The 19,299-nt window shown below is 35.1% G+C and overlaps 2 protein-coding genes across 6 annotated transcripts in view; one reads left to right on the top strand and one right to left on the bottom strand.

Annotated features, from left to right (window-relative positions):
- The window catches only part of LOC147392837 (uncharacterized), a 39,651-nt gene extending 20,566 nt beyond the window's left edge, over positions 1-19,085 (bottom strand). The window contains exons 1-2 of one of the 2 annotated variants that reach the window (XM_086455982.1): positions 18,928-19,085; positions 18,619-18,782 (exon numbers count right to left, since the gene is read on the bottom strand). In XM_086455982.1, the coding sequence (XP_086312108.1) occupies positions 18,619-18,654 (36 nt within the window). In that variant the 5' untranslated portion in view covers positions 18,655-18,782; positions 18,928-19,085. The remainder of the gene's footprint in view (positions 1-18,618; positions 18,783-18,927) is intronic. The other variant, XM_086455983.1, reaches the window with a different exon arrangement.
- LOC147392838 (uncharacterized) lies at positions 4,001-17,825 on the top strand. Of its 4 annotated transcripts, XM_086455981.1 has the most exons (11): positions 4,001-4,136; positions 8,088-8,209; positions 8,883-8,921; positions 9,171-9,209; positions 9,283-9,321; positions 9,428-9,466; positions 9,781-9,819; positions 9,911-9,949; positions 10,056-10,094; positions 10,184-10,246; positions 17,384-17,825. In XM_086455981.1, the coding sequence occupies exons 2-11, from the start codon at positions 8,096-8,098 to the stop codon at positions 17,732-17,734; spliced, it is 801 nt and encodes a 266-aa protein (XP_086312107.1). In that variant the 5' UTR covers positions 4,001-4,136; positions 8,088-8,095; the 3' UTR covers positions 17,735-17,825. The 4 variants fall into 4 exon arrangements, with proteins under 4 accessions (XP_086312107.1, XP_086312104.1, XP_086312106.1 ...); XM_086455978.1 differs by lacking the exon at positions 4,001-4,136 and having other exon boundaries at positions 7,876-8,209; XM_086455979.1 differs by lacking the exon at positions 4,001-4,136 and having other exon boundaries at positions 7,878-8,209; positions 10,184-10,222.
- Positions 19,086-19,299: the final 214 nt, after the last annotated feature.

Genomic DNA, 19,299 nt, shown 5'->3' with positions numbered 1-19,299 from the left:
ACAAATAAATAGTTCACGTTTAATAATTTTTCGTTACGAATCCAATGGTATAATCGAATCTTAAAAATTCTTGCTCTAGCAAAAGGTCACTATTTTAGCCTGATCCGACTCGGTAATCGATGATTTGCAACTTTTCTATTCAGACTCGCACTTGAGCGTGCTTACAGGCTAAACTATATTTTTCGATCATTTTGAATCCAATGGTGAAGTCAGATTCCATTAAAAATGACCAGAAATATCCTAAAATTTTACCCCTAAGTCCCACTTTCAAGATTTTCTCAAAATTTCATTATTTATTTTCGGGATTTTCAGAGTTGAGATGGTTGCCGGTGGAGAAAAAGATGGTTACAGGCTTACAGCAATCGAAACCACGATTTGGTCTGGTTCTTCACTCGTCTGGTTCTTCATGTTTAAAGGTACGAAGAAGATAAAATTTAAAAAAAAATGTGGTTGTATAACACGAATATATAAGATGATATATACACATATATAAGTTTTGTTGTAAAACATAAATACAATATATGTATATTTTTATTGGAGCGGATATTATCGAATCGAATATTGCAATATCCGAATTCGTATCCGAAACTCATTCAAATGTTAAACTGACATCCGAATCCGATATCCAAAAATTTCGGATAATATCCGATTTTTCGAATTCGGATTTTGGCTATCCATTGACACCCCTAGTAAATGCTACTAAAACAGATTACAATAAATTTTTAGCACATCTGTATCACTTGTACATATGTTTTTTAGTATGGTTTCACTGTTTGAGACGACTTGTCAATCCGTTCTGTTGGTGGAGTTGTCTCAGTCTCCGATTATATTTAAAACCATTATGAAACTCAAAATTCCCAAGCTTGTGCTCATCTCCTTTCCTAGATTTTCGTTCTTCTTTGGTCTTTAAGCTCTTCAATCTCTTTAGTACATTAAATTTAAGAAAATGTTGAAATGACTGCGCAGGACTGCATTAGACATTGTGCTGACTTAGACGTGTGCACGAAACCATAGATGTTTTTCCTTGAGATACAAGTGAAAAAAAAATCTATGGTTATGCACACACCACCACGTCAACACAATGTCTAATGTAGTGTTCCACACAATCACTCACTCACTCTAGCACAACTCTTAAATTTAAAAATAATTTACCAAACGGTAAATTTACCGTTTTCGGAATTAATTTTTTTTTTACCAAAATGGTAAAAACAGTAAAATGTATTTTTTTTATACCGAAAATACCCTTGTTTTGTTTTACATATGTATTTACAATTTTAACCTTAAAAAATGAAAATCCAACTAAAAAGATTAACTCTCTTTCGGTAATCCAACAATCATATGTATTTACAATTTTTTTTTTACCGAAATCAATTTTATTTTCGTAATTTCAATTAAAAAAATAAAAAAGGTATTTTCGGTAAAAAAAAAAAAACATTTTACTGTTTTGGTAAAAAAAATTAATTTCAAAAATGGTAAATTTACCGTTTTCGAAATTGTTTGCTATAGTGTACCGTTTTGGTAAATATTCAAAATGTTGTGCCTGTTTTGGTAAATTTTCGTAAATTTAATCTATTTAATCACATCTTCATTACCTCGTTTTTTATCTCATCTTGATCCCTAGAAGGAAATTATAGAATTTTCTATTAAAAACTATCTTCATATTTTACTTCAAAAATCCTATCTTATTCTTTAAGTTTGAAGATTAAAATAAACTAATTTTTAGGTTGAAAAATAAGCTAATTTATTTTTCAACCAAGAGTTTTAAGATGATATTTGAGAAGAGAAATCAAAGGGCTGTCAGTTTCGGGTTAAAGATGAGAGCGTTTAAGTCATTTTGCATTAATAAATTAGATAAGACTGAAGTCAAGGGACATGTAGGCATTTGGCGTAGTTATGATATATGATGGCATTGCCTTCCTGACCGTTTAAGTAGGTTCGCGAAAGTTGTTGGAGTATTCCTTCTTTAAAAATGCTGGAATGACACAGAATCGCAAGACATGAGATGTGCACTAACCATAGATGTGTTTCCTCATGATGAGTAAAATCAATCAAACGGGACACGTAGGCATTTGGCGTAGCCATGATATATATAATGGCTCCTTCCTCAAAATTCGTGGTTTCCGTCAATAGTAACCCTTGAGGGGACATTGTATGTGTCACCCCAGCATTACTCCTCAAGAGTACTCTTGAGGTTAAAAAAAAAAACCCATAAAGAACCATACCGAACTTTTCGTGAAGATTCTTTTTTGTTTTTTGAAAGGAAAAAAAATAAAATAAAAAAGCCTTTGAAGTGATTAGTGACTGTGGAGGGATAAAATCATTTCTCATTCAGATCGTCTATTCGCACTATTAACACGCATCTCGAGGTAAATACGTGACATCATTTGAAGATAATTCTATCTTATTAAGGAAGAATCTTAATTTAAGATGATTCATCTCCTTTTTATATAATTGTTAATTTGGATAAAGGTCAATGTGGTCAATTGTAACTTAATTAGGGTTAAGATTCTAATTAGAATTTTTCTATTTAAAGGCTAAGAGACCATTGTAAAGAGGAGGAGAAAGGGAAAAGAAGATAGAGGAAGAGGGAGAGGAGGCTATGTAATCGTGAGATCTACAGTGAGATAGCTTCCTGAGCCCATAGACGTAAGTACGTTTGTCAAACCATGTAAAAAATCTTTGTCTTCTCTATTTTTTCATATTTTTATTATTATTTTATGAGTCGAATGTCGACCTCCACAATTGGCACCATCTGTGGGAACATAAACATGAAACCATGAGAAAACCACGCGGAATGATCGATATCTTAATCAAAAAAGAGGAAAATCCCAAGATATGGTCCAACAATCGACAAATTTGGGTTTGGGTAGACTTTTTCAAATAATGGATCACTGATTATTAATCTGATTATTCAGTTGTAAGGTGAAGATTGGTAGGAACAATGCAGTGAATCTGCGATGAAACAAGTTTAGAGCATCATCAATAATCAACTGTCATACGAATAAAATCAAGTTCGTGCGACTGTTGGAAGCAAAACTAGGGTTCCATGAACAAGATTACTTTTCATGTTCGGTGACTAGGACGGATACAAATCTAATTGGATTGGGGGTGTTCACACCATCACATAAACGTGTAGAAAAGAGACATTCAGAGGGTTTAGAAGTTTTGATATTGTCACTCCCCTTATATGACGAAGATTCCATGAACTTTAATAACCAAAAATAAATAAATAAATAATAATAATAAGAATAAGAAGAAGAAGAAGAAGAAGAAGAAGGGAAGACATTCTTAGAAATTCCTTAAAAAATGAATATATAAAATAAATGTCCTATTTTTTAATCGATAAGCCTGCTCGGTAACTGGAATAGCCCGTACTATAATTTAAGGAAATTAAACTTGAGTTTCTCAGCAGCATATTTTGACCAAGTAGTTTATTCAATGTTAAAAAATTGCTTATAAGAATGAAGTTAGAAAGGTCCAAATGATTCGTATGACGTAAATAACGACGGCAAGTAATTAAAAAAGGCTTTGATATTGGGAAGAGTGCCCGGTGAGAGCGGGTAGGGTAAGTGTTCTTAAGAGTGCCACCATAAAGATTTTGTTACCTCATGTGAACATCATTTTTTGATGTACATTGAAGTATTTGTTAATAAAAAGGTAAACATCATGCATTAAAAGTTTAAGAGAACTTAAATTATGATAATGGGAATTGAGTTAAAATTATGTGATTAGCATATGCATCATGCTTGATGCATAAGAAAATTTTATTTCTCATGTTCTTAGAAAATAATGGTATGGTCGAATGTGTGACACTAAAGCTTGGAGTATTGTCTTTTGTAGGCTTCGGAATTAGTTTATTTTGGTATTGATTTTATTTTCCAGCTGTCGTCCACTCAAATAAGTTCTGGGAGTTAGTAAGGATCGTCAATCGACTGAGCTGTCAAAATAGCGACAAAATAAAATCATTAGTCATCTTCTTCACTCCATTTAACAATTTCTCTCTATCGATCTCTCTCAATAAAATCCAACTTTCTCTAACTAAGAAACTCAGGTTTCATCTCGCGTGTCTTGTATCTGCAAAGAAGACAGGGCGAGAGAGAGAGGTGAGCCCGTTCGTGTGGAAGCTGCTCATCGAGGTAAGGAAAGATGGATTTTTGTTGACTACTTCCAATTATACTTTAATAAAATAAAGAGAAACGCATAATCTCTCTCTACTTCATTAGTTATTTATTACTTGTTAAAACATCATTGTTATTGGTAATTAAGTGTTGAGGGATTTAAAGAAACACAGAATCTTAATTCCTAAGTTTTGATCCTCTCTCTCGCCCTTCATCCATGGTTTAATGGGTACACCGAGCAGAGTTGACCGAGTTTTTAATCAATTCAACAATGTGTAAAAGACTTGATTCCAAGTTTTGATCCTCCGTTCATAACTCTTGATTCAAAGTTTGTAAACATTACCTGGTCCTTAGGGGCGGATTTACGGTGGAAGCAATAGGCGCTCTTGGCCCCCCCCAATTGTCCCATTGATATTTGGATAGATTTTGAAATTTTCCCTTGGCAACCATGATTTTTAAACTTGATATCACGTCTCGTCTCATTCAGCTTCGATACCAAGTCGTCTTGGGCAAGTTTTTCGATATGTTTGAGACGTCTCGTGAGATAATTCAAAAAATATAACGTGAGACATAAAATTCGGTCAAAAAATTGATTTTGTGAGTTGGTCTCGTTCAATTCCGATACCGAGTTAACTCGGGCGATACGTCTAGGGCTGTCAACGGATACCTATCTGATCGGATAGTGCTATATTCGAATTTGAATCCGAAAAAAAATGTTGATATCCGAATTCGAATTCGAATCCGATCGGATATCTTTAACCAATATTCGAATTCAAATTCGAAAAATATATCGGATATCCGATTCGATAAAAATCCTAATTCGATGTAAAACAAATCGATTTTCCTAATTTTTTCAACTTTAGAAGTTTTAATCTTCAACGTCTTTCATTCTTAAAATCAAATAGGCTTTGATTTTTGAAAAAAAAATGGTTTTAAAATCAAATAAACTTTGATTTTTGAAAAAAAATTTATGAAAAATTTGAATAAAACATAGGGTTTTACTGAGAGAGAGAGAGAGAGAGATGAAGAAACTACCTGATGCTCGCCGACCGGAGACGATGGCGGTTATGGAACTCGCACGATTGAAAAAAAAAGTGGGTTTTAGATATACTTTGAGAGAGAGAGAGAGAGTGAAAGAGAGAGAGAGAGTGAGGAAATACCTACCTCGATGTTCGCCGGTCGGAGAAGGGGGTGACTGTGGGAGCTTGCACAGTGGAAACCCACGGTAGCTAGGAACGATTGCTGGTTCTGAGTCTATGGATGAGAGATTAGAGAAGATAATATTTCGAGTTACATTTCGTTGTGAAACTCGAATACACGAGAGCATATATGTATATAAATAACTTTTGTTGTGTAACATGAATACGTAACAGATGTGTTTTTAATCGGAGCGGATATTATCGAATCGGATATCGTAATATCCGAATTCGTATCCGAAATTCATTCGAATGTTAAATCACATCCGAATCCGATATCCGATATCCGAAAATTTCGGATAATATCCGATTTTTCGAATTTGAATTCGAATTTCGGCTATCCATTGACACCCCTAGATACGTCTTGTATCGGACGAGTTTAAAAACTATGTTGACAGCTGACCTCATCCCTTCAATTATTTTTCAAATGCAACCCGTGTTCTCCGATGATAACATATCATATTTTGACCTTGATAACCCCCTCAATTTTTCAATGAATATTTGAAACATCCCCACACTGTCAAATTGATAACATGTCCCCTCAATTTTTAGTAGATATTTGAGATACCCCCTATGTTTACAAACTGATGACATGCCCCTTCAAAAATGACATACCAATTTCACCTTGTTAACCCTCCTCAATTTTCAATGAATATTTGAGACACCCCTATGCTATCTAATTGAAACAGTCCCCCTCAATTTTTTAGTAGATATTTGAGATACATTTATATTACAAACTAATGACATACCCATCCCCCCTCCCCCTCTAATATTTTTGTTGATTTAGACACCCTTCCATAGACTTAGATCTTCTCTAATTGACTAATGAAAATGAACAAAATACCCTTTCTTTAACTTGTAACAAAAAATCCTCAAGTTCTTCAATCTTAATGGGCAATTATAATTTGCCCCCGCTATAAGAAAATCCTGACTCCTCCCCTGCTAGTCCTCCTATGAAAATTTAAATTAAAAAAAAAAAAAAAACAAAAAGAGAGATATTTTAAACATCAATTCGTTAGATGTGACTTGTTAGCATGTATTGACTGGGTGCATGAGTCCATGTTTTCATGTATTTGAGATAACGCCCAGCTGTCTTTGTTACCCCCTTAAATATTCTGGATCATTTAAAGCCCCTTTATATTTTAGTAAATATTTGATTCCTCCACATATTTAAATTGATGAAGCTGGGTGAATATTTGAGTTACCCCTATGTTTTTAAGCTTATGTTCTAACCCTTTTACTTTGACCTTGTTCTTCTTTTCTAAGTTGGTAAAAATTATTTTAAATACCCCTCATTTTTATTTTGAAGTCAAAAATCCATAATTTTTCTTCATAAAATTAGACTATGTTCTAGTTCTTAAATCTCTGAGTTAATGTTTTTAATCTCATCTTTATTTCTTGTTTAATCTATTTAACAACATGCTCCCTTTAATTCTAATTAATATTCATTAATTTCTGAACTTTTAATTATTCTACTTTTTCCCCCCTTTTTCATATGAATGCTAATGAGTGTTAATTTGTTCATCTCATTTGGATATGATTTGTCTTTTTTGTTTTTTTTTTTTTCTTTTTAAGAAAAATTTCGAAAAACATGCTCTAACTAATTTGGTTAAAATTCCCATTTAAGGACACTATTCATTTTTAATTCTGAAAGCACAAGCACATATAGCGCGAGTGCAGGTATTTGTTCTAATTTTAAATTGATCTCACAGATAAAATTAGTGCAGGTATTTGTAATTTTAAATCAATCTTACAGATAAAATTAAAACATGAGGTAGAGAGATTACTCGTATTTATTCCAAAAGTGATGATCTCGTTGAAAAATAAATTATATATATTTGTGGTTATCGCACAAAAGTTTGTGTTTTCGGAATCATAATGAACAGTGTACAAGAATTGGAATTTTCTTGTACACTGTTCTTGGCATGCTGCAGATCATTTGCAAATAAAAATATTTTTGTGAAATCAATTTTATGGCGAAATACCTATCATTTGCAGCATAATACCTATCATAGCAACATGCATGTAAATTTACTGAAATGCCTCTTAGTTGAGATGTATTTCATTGCATATTGATATTACAAATACCTTCATCAAAGAAATTTGCATGAATCACCCTAAATTAAATAACATGGATATTTATTCACAAAATATAAATTTCATCAAAGAAATATTTACACACATATTAAAATTACAAGAATACCCCTCATCAGTGTTATTAAGAAATATCCTTCACTGTAGGGGTGTAATTTCTTTAATGAAGTCAAATAAATTATTAGGAATATAATTATTATTATGAATTATTATAGAATTGAACCAAACCGAGAATCGATCCCTTATGCAATAAATAAATATATATGTATATAATACTTATTATGAATTATTTTAATAGTTAGGACACCGATTAGTGATATTTTATGAATTAACTAATGACTTTTTACAGATAGATCAGTGATTTATTGCATGAATTTTTTTTTTTTATTATATGTTTGTTTTTTTACATTAAACAACATTACTCAAAATTTATAAAATATTGACAACCCGTAGAATCAAACAGAATCAAACTGACTTCAGTTCGCTTTGGTTTCAATGTAATTTGGTTTGATTTTGATTCTTATTTAGTGGGACTGACCTATGTTGGTTCAATTCCAATTTGACTCAAAATTGAATCAAACTGAATCAAATTGCACCCCTAACTATAACACATACCAGAAGTATAGGAACCTTGTTATTCACCTTCCGATTTCCCTAACTTCCTATTTTATTATGTTAGTTAACAGCATGTATCCGTGGCTAGCAAATGTAACCGCAATGGTAAATATGTGGGCAACTATGCCATACGGGTCCTTGGGGAATCTAATTCGAGGTGACCAACAACATCATCATTATCCGCAGGTAGGCTTACTAAGCTGGAGTCCAACTTTGACCTTTGAAGCGGCTAAGCAACAATAAAATTTTGTGAGGAACCATCTTCCTTACATGACACTAAGTTATGCCCCTACTTTTTCATTAATATTTGGGATATCCCTTTCATTTTAAAACTAATGACATGAACCCTTGACCCAGGTCTTGTCTTATAAACTAATAGCCAATATAAAAAAATAACACCATTGTCATTGTTTTCACCATCACCATCACCATCACCATTGTCATTCATGGTCATGATCATCATCACCACCAACACCATCACTATCACTATCACCATCATCATCATTGTCATGGTCGTCATGATTATTTGGGAAAGAAATATCAAGGGTGTTTATTTAGGTCACTTTTCATTAGACCATAAGAGAAGACCAAAGTCAAGGAGCATGTTTTCAATTTTAAAATGTAGGGGCATCTCAAATATTCACAAAAAGTTGGAGGCACCGCATATTATCCTAAGGAGAGGGTTCTATGAAAAGTTCAAAGCGAGATGAGCGTTTCAAAGTTTTTTTTTTTTTTTTTTTTAACAGTTAGCTATCTGAAAATCGATCGATTTCTACATATATATGCTTCTAGATCAAATATTTCTCTACTTTTTCATTAAAAAAAATAGAACTAATTTCATCTCCTTTTTACCATGCAGACAAATTCAAGTAAAGGAGATACTGAACATGATCGATCAGTAAGTCCCTTGGAACTTATTAATTTTAGTATGTCCCATGGAACCTAATTTCATTAAAACACACACACACACACACACACACACACTCACAAATTGTCTCCCTTTTTTTACCATACGAGTTCAGGTATTGGAGGTCTTGAACTTGATAGATTAGTTAGTAAGTCCTACGTAACCTAATTTCAGTAAGTCCCACAGAACCAAATAACATTTAAAAATGGTAACTAATTTCCTCTCTTTTTCACCATGTAGACAAGTTTAGATATTGGAGCACTTGAACCTCACCAATCAGTAAGTCCAATGGAACATGGAACTTAATTTCATTTAAAAGGAGAACTAATTTCCCATCTTTTCTACCATGTAGACAAGTTCCGGTATTGGAGTTCATGAATCTGATCAATTGGTAAGTCTAATTTCAGTAAGTTCCATGGAACCTGGTTTTAGTAACTCCCATGGAATCTAATTTTATTTAAAAATAAAACTAATTTTCTATGTTTTTTACCATGTAGACAAGTTCAAGTATTGGTGCTTCTGACCCTGATCAATCAGTAAGTCCCTGGAACTTATTAATTTTAGTATGTCCCAGGGAACCTAATTTCATTTAAAAATACTAACTAATTTCCTCTCTACTTTACCATGTTGACAAGTTCAAGTATTAGAGCTTTTGAATCTGATCGATCAATATGCCCCATGGAACCTAATTTCATTAAAACACACACACACACACACTCACAAATTGTCTCTCTTTTTTACCATACGAGTTCAGGTATTGGAGGTCTTGAACTTGATCGATTAGTAAGTCCTACAGAACCTAATAACTTTTAAAAATGGTAACTAATTTCCTCTCTTTTTCACCATGTAGACAAGTTTAGATATTGGAGCACTTGAACCTCGCCAATCAGTAAGTCCAATGGAACATAATTTCAGTACGTCCCATGGAACTTAATTTCATTTAAAAGGAGAACTAATTTCCTATCTTTTCTACCATGTAGACAAGTTCCGGTATTGGAGTTCATGAATCTGATCAATTGGTAAGTCTAATTTCAGTAAGTTCCATGGAGCCTGGTTTTAGTAGCTCCCATGGAATCTAATTTTATTTAAAAATAAAACTAATTTTCTATGTTTTTTACCATGTAGACAAATTCCAGTATTAGAGTTCCTGAATCTGATCCACCAGTAAGTCCCATGGAACCTAACTTTAGTAAGTCTCATGAACCTAATTTAATTTCAAATAGATCTAATTCCCTCTCTTTTTTACCATGTAGAAAAGTTCAAGTATTGGTGCTTCTGACCCTGATCAATCAGTAAGTCCCTGGAACCTAATTTCAGTAAGTCACATGGAACCTAATTTCATTTAAAAATAAACAAAAATGTTTGATCCACTGTTCGATCAATGTGTACAACAAAAAATTTGCACGATTAGACCAACGTCAAAGAGTCAAAAGAAAATGTGCTAACTGCTAAGTTAATGAATCCAGGGAAATATGTCACATGTATGCTAAAAGAGCCAAATCCAAGATACTAGGTTGTTTAATCCACGTTCTCCCACGTTTGTTTCTCTCTTTACGTACTACACAAACCATGTTGTAGAGAAATTGATCCAACAACAATAAATGAATAAAAATAAAGCAAAATGCAATCATACACAAAACATAGAGGTTTTTACGTGTTTCCCTCAAGATTGAGGTATTTCCACGGATCACACCGATTCAATTATGAAGAGAAAATTCGTAAATACATATTACACCCTTTCACCGAAAATAGATATATATAGCCCAAGAAAACCTAACTAAGGTTTTATATAACACCATTAAAATTACTAAAATACCGCTGGGAACCCCACCTTCCTGATAAAGAGGCCATTGTCCCCTACTCCAACTCCCCAGTGAGTTCAGCGTTGAACTCAACCGGTAGGACTTGTGCCTTGATTAATAATAACTTCTAATTAATCGGTACCATTAGGCTCCACAAACCACAACAATCTCCCACTTGGAGATTGATCAAAAGTATCTCCACTAACACATGCTGCATCTGAAAAATAACTCCTTTATAACAATTTTAATATGAATCTTTTTATTTTGTCTTCTATTCTTGAAGACCAATAGAAACTGAGTATGACTTCACTTCCTCATAGTAAGCACCTTTGTAAACATATCCATAGGATTCTTACTTGTATGAATCTTTTACAGAGTAAACAACGTATCGTCCAATATAGATCTTATGAAACAGTAGTTAGTATCTATATGCTTGGTCCTTGAATGAAAGGTTGAGTTCTTTCCAATATGACTGTCACTATACTACTTACAATTTTCTTGCTCCTTACCTAATTTTTTTTTTTCAAGAAACATTGCAATCATACCGTTTCCTTGCAAGCTTCAGGTAAATGACATACTTTGCTGAGGTTGTAACTATCTTTTGCAACTCTGAGACCAATTGACTGTGGCATGTTGGGAAAAATACTGTAAACAATATATTCATCGATCTAAGAGTTGATCTTGAACAAAACAGAATAATCAAATCGAACAAACAATAATTGTAAAATACCTGGATTTGTTTTTCCGATTATCCGCGGAGAATACATTGATTTTGATCTGCGAAGAATAGGTGCACTACCCCAACTCTGCATACACTTTGGTGATGGGAACCTTCTATCTCAATAATAGAATAATCTGTGTATAGAGAGAGGGGGACGACCACCTATTTATAAAAGATGATACTAGATTTTCTACCCATCGTAGAATTCTAGTATTAGGTGAATACCACTTAAGTTTTGATAGGATGTTCACTAACCCATCATATTTGATGCTGGTAACCAATGCCAGACCACTAGCATGGCTTCCAATTTTATCCTTAATGTTTTGAACAAATTACAATCTAGTATTTATATAAAATTTGTATATGTGAAAAGGTTACAAAATAATTTTAATTACGAAAATAATAATAATAATAATAATAATAATAATTCCAATAATCTCCCACTTGGCCTTCACATATACCTTTTGTTTAAAACGATTCTCTAAATTGTTACCTTTTGAATAATCGAGTGCACTCTTTTGAAAAATAATTGTTCAAAACAATTCAGATAATCTTTAACTGTCACCTTCATTCAAAAATACCACTAATGATGGATCATGGATGTAACAAAGTGCTCATTTGTCGGCCTTAAGACAGTTCCATGGTCTCAAAATTAGTACCATCAATGAATTTTAGGAGTTTACCTTTACGTGAACTTTCTTTGTGGTATTAGGGCAATGTACACTCCTCAATGTAGTTTGTATGTAGGTGTCCAACTTCATACTCATCGTATGTCATTCTGATATCTTACTAGCAACCAACTATGTGATATTCCATCACCTTTCTATCCAGAATGAAGACTTCATCAACGTCATGCCAAGTCACGTCTAGTCTAAGGATTTCTTTAACACTTTACGAGTACATTTACTCACAGACAAAGATAACATGTGTACACAATAATACATAAACAATGACTAGTCATAATCAATTTCTTTAAGCAGCAATAAATAGTCTATCAAGAGTATAAATAAATCAAAACAAGCATAAAATAAAATTAACACTTAAATAACATGAACAAATGACATGATAACTCCCATACGAGTTACATGTTCTTTGAAAAACTTTAGCAGGAGTCCTTTTGTGAGAGGGTCAGCTATAATATTGTTAGAATTTATCTTGGCAATCTCGATCAATCCTTCACGAACCTTTTCACATACTAAAATGTATTTTATTTTGATATGCTTGTTTCCTCTAGTTACTCTTTCATTCTTTGCAAAATCAGTAACAGCCTTATTATTACATAAGAGATGAGTATCATTACTTACTAGCAATATATCATCAACATAAATCACAAGAATGATGAATCGACTCCCACTCATCTTGCGATATATGCATTTATCGACGATTTTGTCTTTAAATCCGTATTCGACTACCACTTGATCAAATTTCAAGTACCATTGTCTTGATGCTTGTTTCAACTTATAAGTTAATCTTTTCAGCTTGTAGATAACTGAGAAATAAGTCTTATAGAAATCAATATTTGACTTTTGCATGAAACCCTTTGCTACAAGCCTTATTTTAAACCTCTCTATTATATCTTCTGAATTTCTTTTAGTTATGAAAACCCATTTGCATTCAATTATTTTACAACTTTCTAGAAACGTCGCTAATTCTCATACTTCATGCTTTTCCAAATATCTCAATTCTTCTTTCATTACTTCCTACCAAAATTGAGATTCATTTGAATCCATTGCTTCTTTGAATGTTGAAGGATCATCTATATCACCTTTGATAGCATCTCATTCTTGAAAGTATACCTCATAATTATTTGTAATAGCGGGTCTGCGTTCTCAGGTAGATCTCCTAATAGGAATGGTTGGTTGTGGAACTAGAACCACCACCGCTTGGGGATTGGGTTCTGGTTGGATTGCTGCATCTTCTACAATGATTGTACGAATAAGTGATGTCACCAAATGAGATAAATGTTGCAGAATAAAATATATTGGTGGATCACTATGTTTCTCTTCAAATATAACATTCCTTCGTTTTTCACTCCCACAATTTTAACCATATTAAAAAAAAAAAACTTAACAAATCAGTAACTCTAGTAACTTCAAGCTTCTGTTGCTCAATCATCTTATTTTTTAAGGCAATTCATACAAACATCAAAATCTGAAAAATCTAGAAGACTTAGAATTCCTTCCTTAACTTAGGATTCTAGTTTTCATTATAAATGTGACATAATTTCAAATGTCATAACATAGAAGAGTTTTTCTGACGACCTAGGATGTTTAGACCCCGAAACATGCGAATCAACAAATAAACATAATAGAGAAGAAACAAACAAGTCATTTAAAGATAATTGATAAAGATCATCTAATAAAAATCATGTCTAACAATGTCATTATGATAAATAACGTGCATCCTACTATTGCGAAAAATAAAGATAAAACATAACCAACAGTGCCCAATCTAGAAATGAAAATAATATTCCGTCTAAAAGACGAGATGTAGAATATCTCTTCTAAAATCAAAGAATGTCCTATATCGAGAATGAGACGATTAGCTCCAACAACCTCAACCTACAATGCCTCTGCATTCCTAAGAAAAAATCTATCCTCTAGTCAGGGGTTTCTCTTGCTGTCGAACGCCTCCTGTATTCTTTTGCAACCAGTTCTTATACGCAAAACAATCTCTCTTCATGTGTCCCTTCTTCTTGCAGAACCAACAATCTTCATTATCTATTTTTTTAATCTCTGTTCTTTCTTTGATTGTTTTCTGATTTTTGAAATCCTTGAACTCTTTTCCTTGCTTAAAATTCTTGTTGCCGCCTTTCTTGAAATCTTTCTTGCTATTTGGGTGAACTGCCAAGTGTGCTGACTCAACCTTCGAACCTCTCAATCTTGCTTCCTTAGTGACACAAAGGGAAATCAACTGATTCAGATCCCATTTAGTTTCTTGTGCACTGTAATTGACTTTAAACGTATCAAAAGAATTAGGCAGAGATAAAATTGCCATATGCACCAGAAGGTCATCTTCAAAAATAATCCCTTGCTCTCGAAGACCGAAGCCCTTTTGGTCTTATTATTGAGTCTACGCACATTCCAAGAAAAAAATCTAATTGTCATTTGCAACCTTAAGTTTCCTCCCGCTCCTTAAGACTAAGGACGTACCAGCCTTAACCATAGCCCTTGATTTTTGCAATTCCTGAGCCGCTTTAATCAATCTGACCTTCAGGTTCTTTACTTTGTTCTCATCTGCCAAAACAATTCATTTCCCTTTCTTCATATACCTCTGTTGTCTTGTCTCTTCTTGATCTATTTCTGTTCTCAGAATCAATTCCACCTCATCCCAGACAATTGCTTGTTCCTCGTCAATCGACTCTTCCTCTCTGATCACCATATCATGGCATTCGCCAATCCTGTTCCGTTTCTTGAGGGCCAGTTCGAACAGAATGTCGGTACCTTCTGTTTGCCTTTCTCTGTTCAACCCAACAGTCCAACTAATTTCACTCAAATTATGAGTAATCCAATCAGCCAGGACTTCCACTACCTGATCTTTCATTTTATATCTATCCCAGCTCCTCGAGCTCTCCTCTATGTCTGTCAAGGCTAAGGGGATGTCGTCCGTTACAGGTTCCATTAGTATGATGTCTTCTGTATTAGAACCACCAGGTTCTCTTCCAGTTAGCAGCTCCTCGTTGCCGAATCCATCTCTCCGAAAATCCGAACCTTCAACGGATTGTAGTAACTATAAGAAGCCTCCTTGTCCTAATGCAAATCATTCTCCCCACCTACGATCATCTGCCACCTCTTGTTGCGATATCTCATGCCCATCTAGCTGGGACCCATCTGTGAGAGATTTACCTACTATCTGATCCTCCTGCCCCAACTCCAAGGACCCCTCGACAACTGGTACTGTCTCTACGATAGCTCCCTGGCAGTCGACCTTGACCAAACCACCATGCCCAACGTCTTCTGACTTCAACATGTCCTGGAGAAAATCATCTTCCAGAAATTCAAAGCTCAAAGGACTTGTAACTATTGGTGCACTGGTGCTTCCATCTAAGAGTCTTTTTGTTGTGGCTACAAAACCACCTACTATAACCATTTTCCCAAGTGGTCCATCATTTTTTAACAAGTCCATTCCAAGTTGATGACATACCTTTGAGTGTACTGGATACCCAATAATGGGTATTTGATTCATTTCATTAGTGGGCTGAAAACAACCTGATGTGTTTGTTGGGCCTACTTGAATGGACGGTTGGTATGTCTCACACATGGGTTGGGGCTTGCCCACTGAAATTGGTGGCCCGCCTGTACCAATGTGCTGCCCCATCTAACCATCAAGCTGAACATCGGTTTCATGAGTCAGTGGGCCATCAGGCCCATATGATCGGTCCGCCCCACCGTTAGTCTCCATAGTCGCCGGGCCACCAGGCCCAGATAATTGGTCTGTTATGGTGTTGTTTTGTTGAGATGACCGGTCCGCCTCGTCTATTATCTGTTCACGTGCTACCTCTAGGGCGTAGCTACCCCGTTGTCTAGGCCCACTCATCGATCCTTCTAAAGACCTCACCCCTATAAATTTTGCCACATCGACATAGACATTCTTAGCATAAGGGTCCTTGCTTGTCCCACACTCCAAAACAGCTGCTTTCCGATTCTTGTGATTTGACCCACCTACTCTAACACCCTCTGTGTTACCCAATGCTATAGTGTTAAGGTTTGAAATTGCATTAAGTTCGTCTGACACGACTTGGGCTGCTAAGCCCACACCAACTTTACTACAACCAGGCTTCATCTTCTCCAAACCATTCTCCCTGTTTGCAGACAACTTGATGCCCACTGTCAGCTGTGAATTCCTTCATGGGATTTTAACCCATCTGGGGATGTTTATGGCCTTCCATCCAACCTTGATAATAGCCACTTTGAGATCCTCCAAAGATCGAGTGCTCTTCTTGACTTCCATAAGTCCTTCTAGCGCATCACCAGTGAATTTGAAAGATTTAGGCTCCCACCTGTGGAATGGGAGTCCGATGATATCTATCCATGTGCCTTCCTGCGCCCAGCTATTCGCTATGCAATTACAGTTAGCGTACCACGCTCTCAAGGTCACCACGACATCTTGAACCTTAATTTGTTTTAGATTTTTTAAAACGACGAAATCACTTCTCCTGTGACATACGAATATTCCCATGAGAAGTCCACACGGTTTTAGTACAAGTTTCTTAGACTTTGGGGCTAGAGAGTTGACCACTCTCTCCACTTTTTCCCAACAGATCGATTCAGCCTCTGTTTCGCATATGATCGCTCACCTCCATACACCGAAGTTTTCTATCGCCCCAATCTCATTGGTTATTAGCGGTGGTTTCTGGACGTCAATCATTTTTTTCCCAAGCAAAGTTTTGCCGTCAACCTCTCTCTTCCAAAGACCTCCCTCAGTTGCTCCACCTCTACTTAAGGCTTCACCATGGTTGTCCCATCCTATTCCTTCAGCTCCTTCAGGGATCAAAAGTGAGGGAAACCAACCTTGCCTTGAGTACTCCGAAATCTTTAGGAACCGACCGTATTCGTTCTCATAACCTCGTGCCACCTTATAGTTACCCATAACCCTGATTGCTCAATTATTCTTCACCCAACAATTCTGGACCTCAAAAACCTTCTGATCAACTTAAGCAACAATCGACCTCCCCACCAGAGAGTAATATGTGCATCTCCTTCCTGCCATAACTCATAATATTCTTTTGTTGTGATTTTGAAGTTACTGATGTGGGATCGTGCATGGGTGTCCAACAACATCAACATCTAGGGACCAAGAGTTAGAATTGTCCTTCCTTCACTTTTTTCCCAATGAAGGCTTGGACAATAGAATTAATATATATCCATTTAAATAATTTTAAACCATGCTTGATGTGAGTAATGAAAACTAATATATGAGATCCTCTCCAGGTTGAGTCAGCTGAAGCTCAAGAAATTGTAATTCGATTTTCGAAGAAGGTGAATGAGGCTGCTTCATGGATTATTCCGTTCTCTCTAGCTGGGGCATGTGGTTTATCTCAAATGGGCATCAGTAAAACAAGCAATGGAACGATGAAGTTAGTTTATGTAGCTTGTGCTGCCTCATTGTCCGCATCTTTTATATGTGCAACTGTAGTGGTGATAGTCGTCCTCACCACAAATTACAGCTTTCTGAGCAAGCTTATTATCATCCTCAAATCCACCATCATACTTTCTATTGCCATGACTGCACTGGGTTATGGCTTTGCCATAGGTCTTCTTTGCCTCAAGTTGAAACAATGAGGTCCCATAATTGTAATAGTAAATGGAGTTTTAGCGAGGTGCTGAGTTAACTATATGGAGTTTTAGCGAGATGCTCTGTCTCGAGTCCGAATTTGCTGTTAATGAAAAGGTGTGCTAAACTGATAAATCAATGGCACTATGTCACGTTTACAAGAAAAGGGTAAAATATAAAACCTTAACCTCATAGGCATCTTCTCTCGTGTGGCATCATGCCATAGGTTTAGCAGCCATGGTTTTAAAACTCGTTTTGGTGTTTCTTCTCGACCATGAACGAGACCGAGTCGTCTCAGACAAGTTTTCCGCTAAGTTGGAGTCATCTCATTCAACAATAAGAAAAATGAGCCATGATTTTAAATGTCTTCCGATCTGTTTGACTTGACTATCCATCTCATTGTTCGATGATACCAAGATGTATCGGACGAGTGTCTCATCTCGGTCTTGAATGAGCCTTAAAGCCATGTTAGCAGCTAAGCACATTTTTAGGTTAACAGCATATCTCAATTCCTCATGATTAGCATTTTCCTAAAGCAAGTCTGCAAGTGTCTCCATTCAACCAAAAGCATAACTTATAATTATTTAACAAAATTTTAATGTCCAACCACGTTTAACACTTAAAGTGCCCACTGAAAGAGCAAAAGATTATTTTTTTCAAATTCTTGTAAAGATTTCGTTATGTTTTAACTTTTAATAGTTTGTATTTAAAAGAAAATTCTAGTCTCCAACGACCCTTGGGACCTGATGGAAGAGATTCGCTAGGAAAATTGAAAACGTGGTCTTAAATTAAATAATTAAGAAAAAAATTCTAGTGTTCAAAGAACGATTGAGATGGGAAGAAACATATTCCCCTTCCCTAGAAAATTCGAAATAAGAGAAAGTTGAATTACTTTTGAGTTTCTCTTTAGCTTGGAGTTCTTGAGCATGTTCGCAAAACAAGGCCTTTCCCATCAAAAGCAATTCATATTCCCAAGTTTTCGCACTTAAAGGTACCTCATTTTCCAGATTTTCCTTCGTCTTTGGTCATTAATCAAAATACCCAGAAGAGTGTCAACTGTAATTCGTGCAATAATTATAGAAATAAATCGATTTTTAATCTATCAACAAAAGAAATTACAGCTCAAAAAAGGGAGAGAGAGAAAAAAAACCCAAATCACGAAATTGAAGAAATAAGTGTAGATTTAAAGGGATGGACTTACTTGAAGATAGTTGCAGAGCGATAATTGGAGGAGAAGTGAAGAGAGGAGGAGAAGAGAAGACTGCCATTGCTCTTATCCAAACATACTTTATTGTTGAGTAAGTCTCGTACTTCGGCGCTGAACCAAAACACCTATTTCGTCACCTATCTGCGCTGAACCAAAACATCTATTTCGTCACCTATCTGGCATGCACTAACAACATGTGAGAAAAAGAAAAAATTACTCATAAGAATCTATCCTTTAAAGAGCAATTGCAACAAGGCTCATATGAAAGGCTTTGGACTGATTTTTTGTCCAAAAGGCTTTGGGCTGATTTTTTGTCCAAAAGAAACCTCTGTAATATCACACACTTTCCTTGCTAAGTTTGTAGAG

Source organism: Akebia trifoliata, chromosome 10, assembly GCF_017979445.1.
Source record: "Akebia trifoliata isolate Shusen 1 chromosome 10, ASM1797944v1, whole genome shotgun sequence".
In the NCBI taxonomy this organism is placed as follows: Eukaryota; Viridiplantae; Streptophyta; class Magnoliopsida; order Ranunculales; family Lardizabalaceae; genus Akebia; species Akebia trifoliata.
This window is presented reverse-complemented; position numbering and strand designations above follow the sequence as displayed.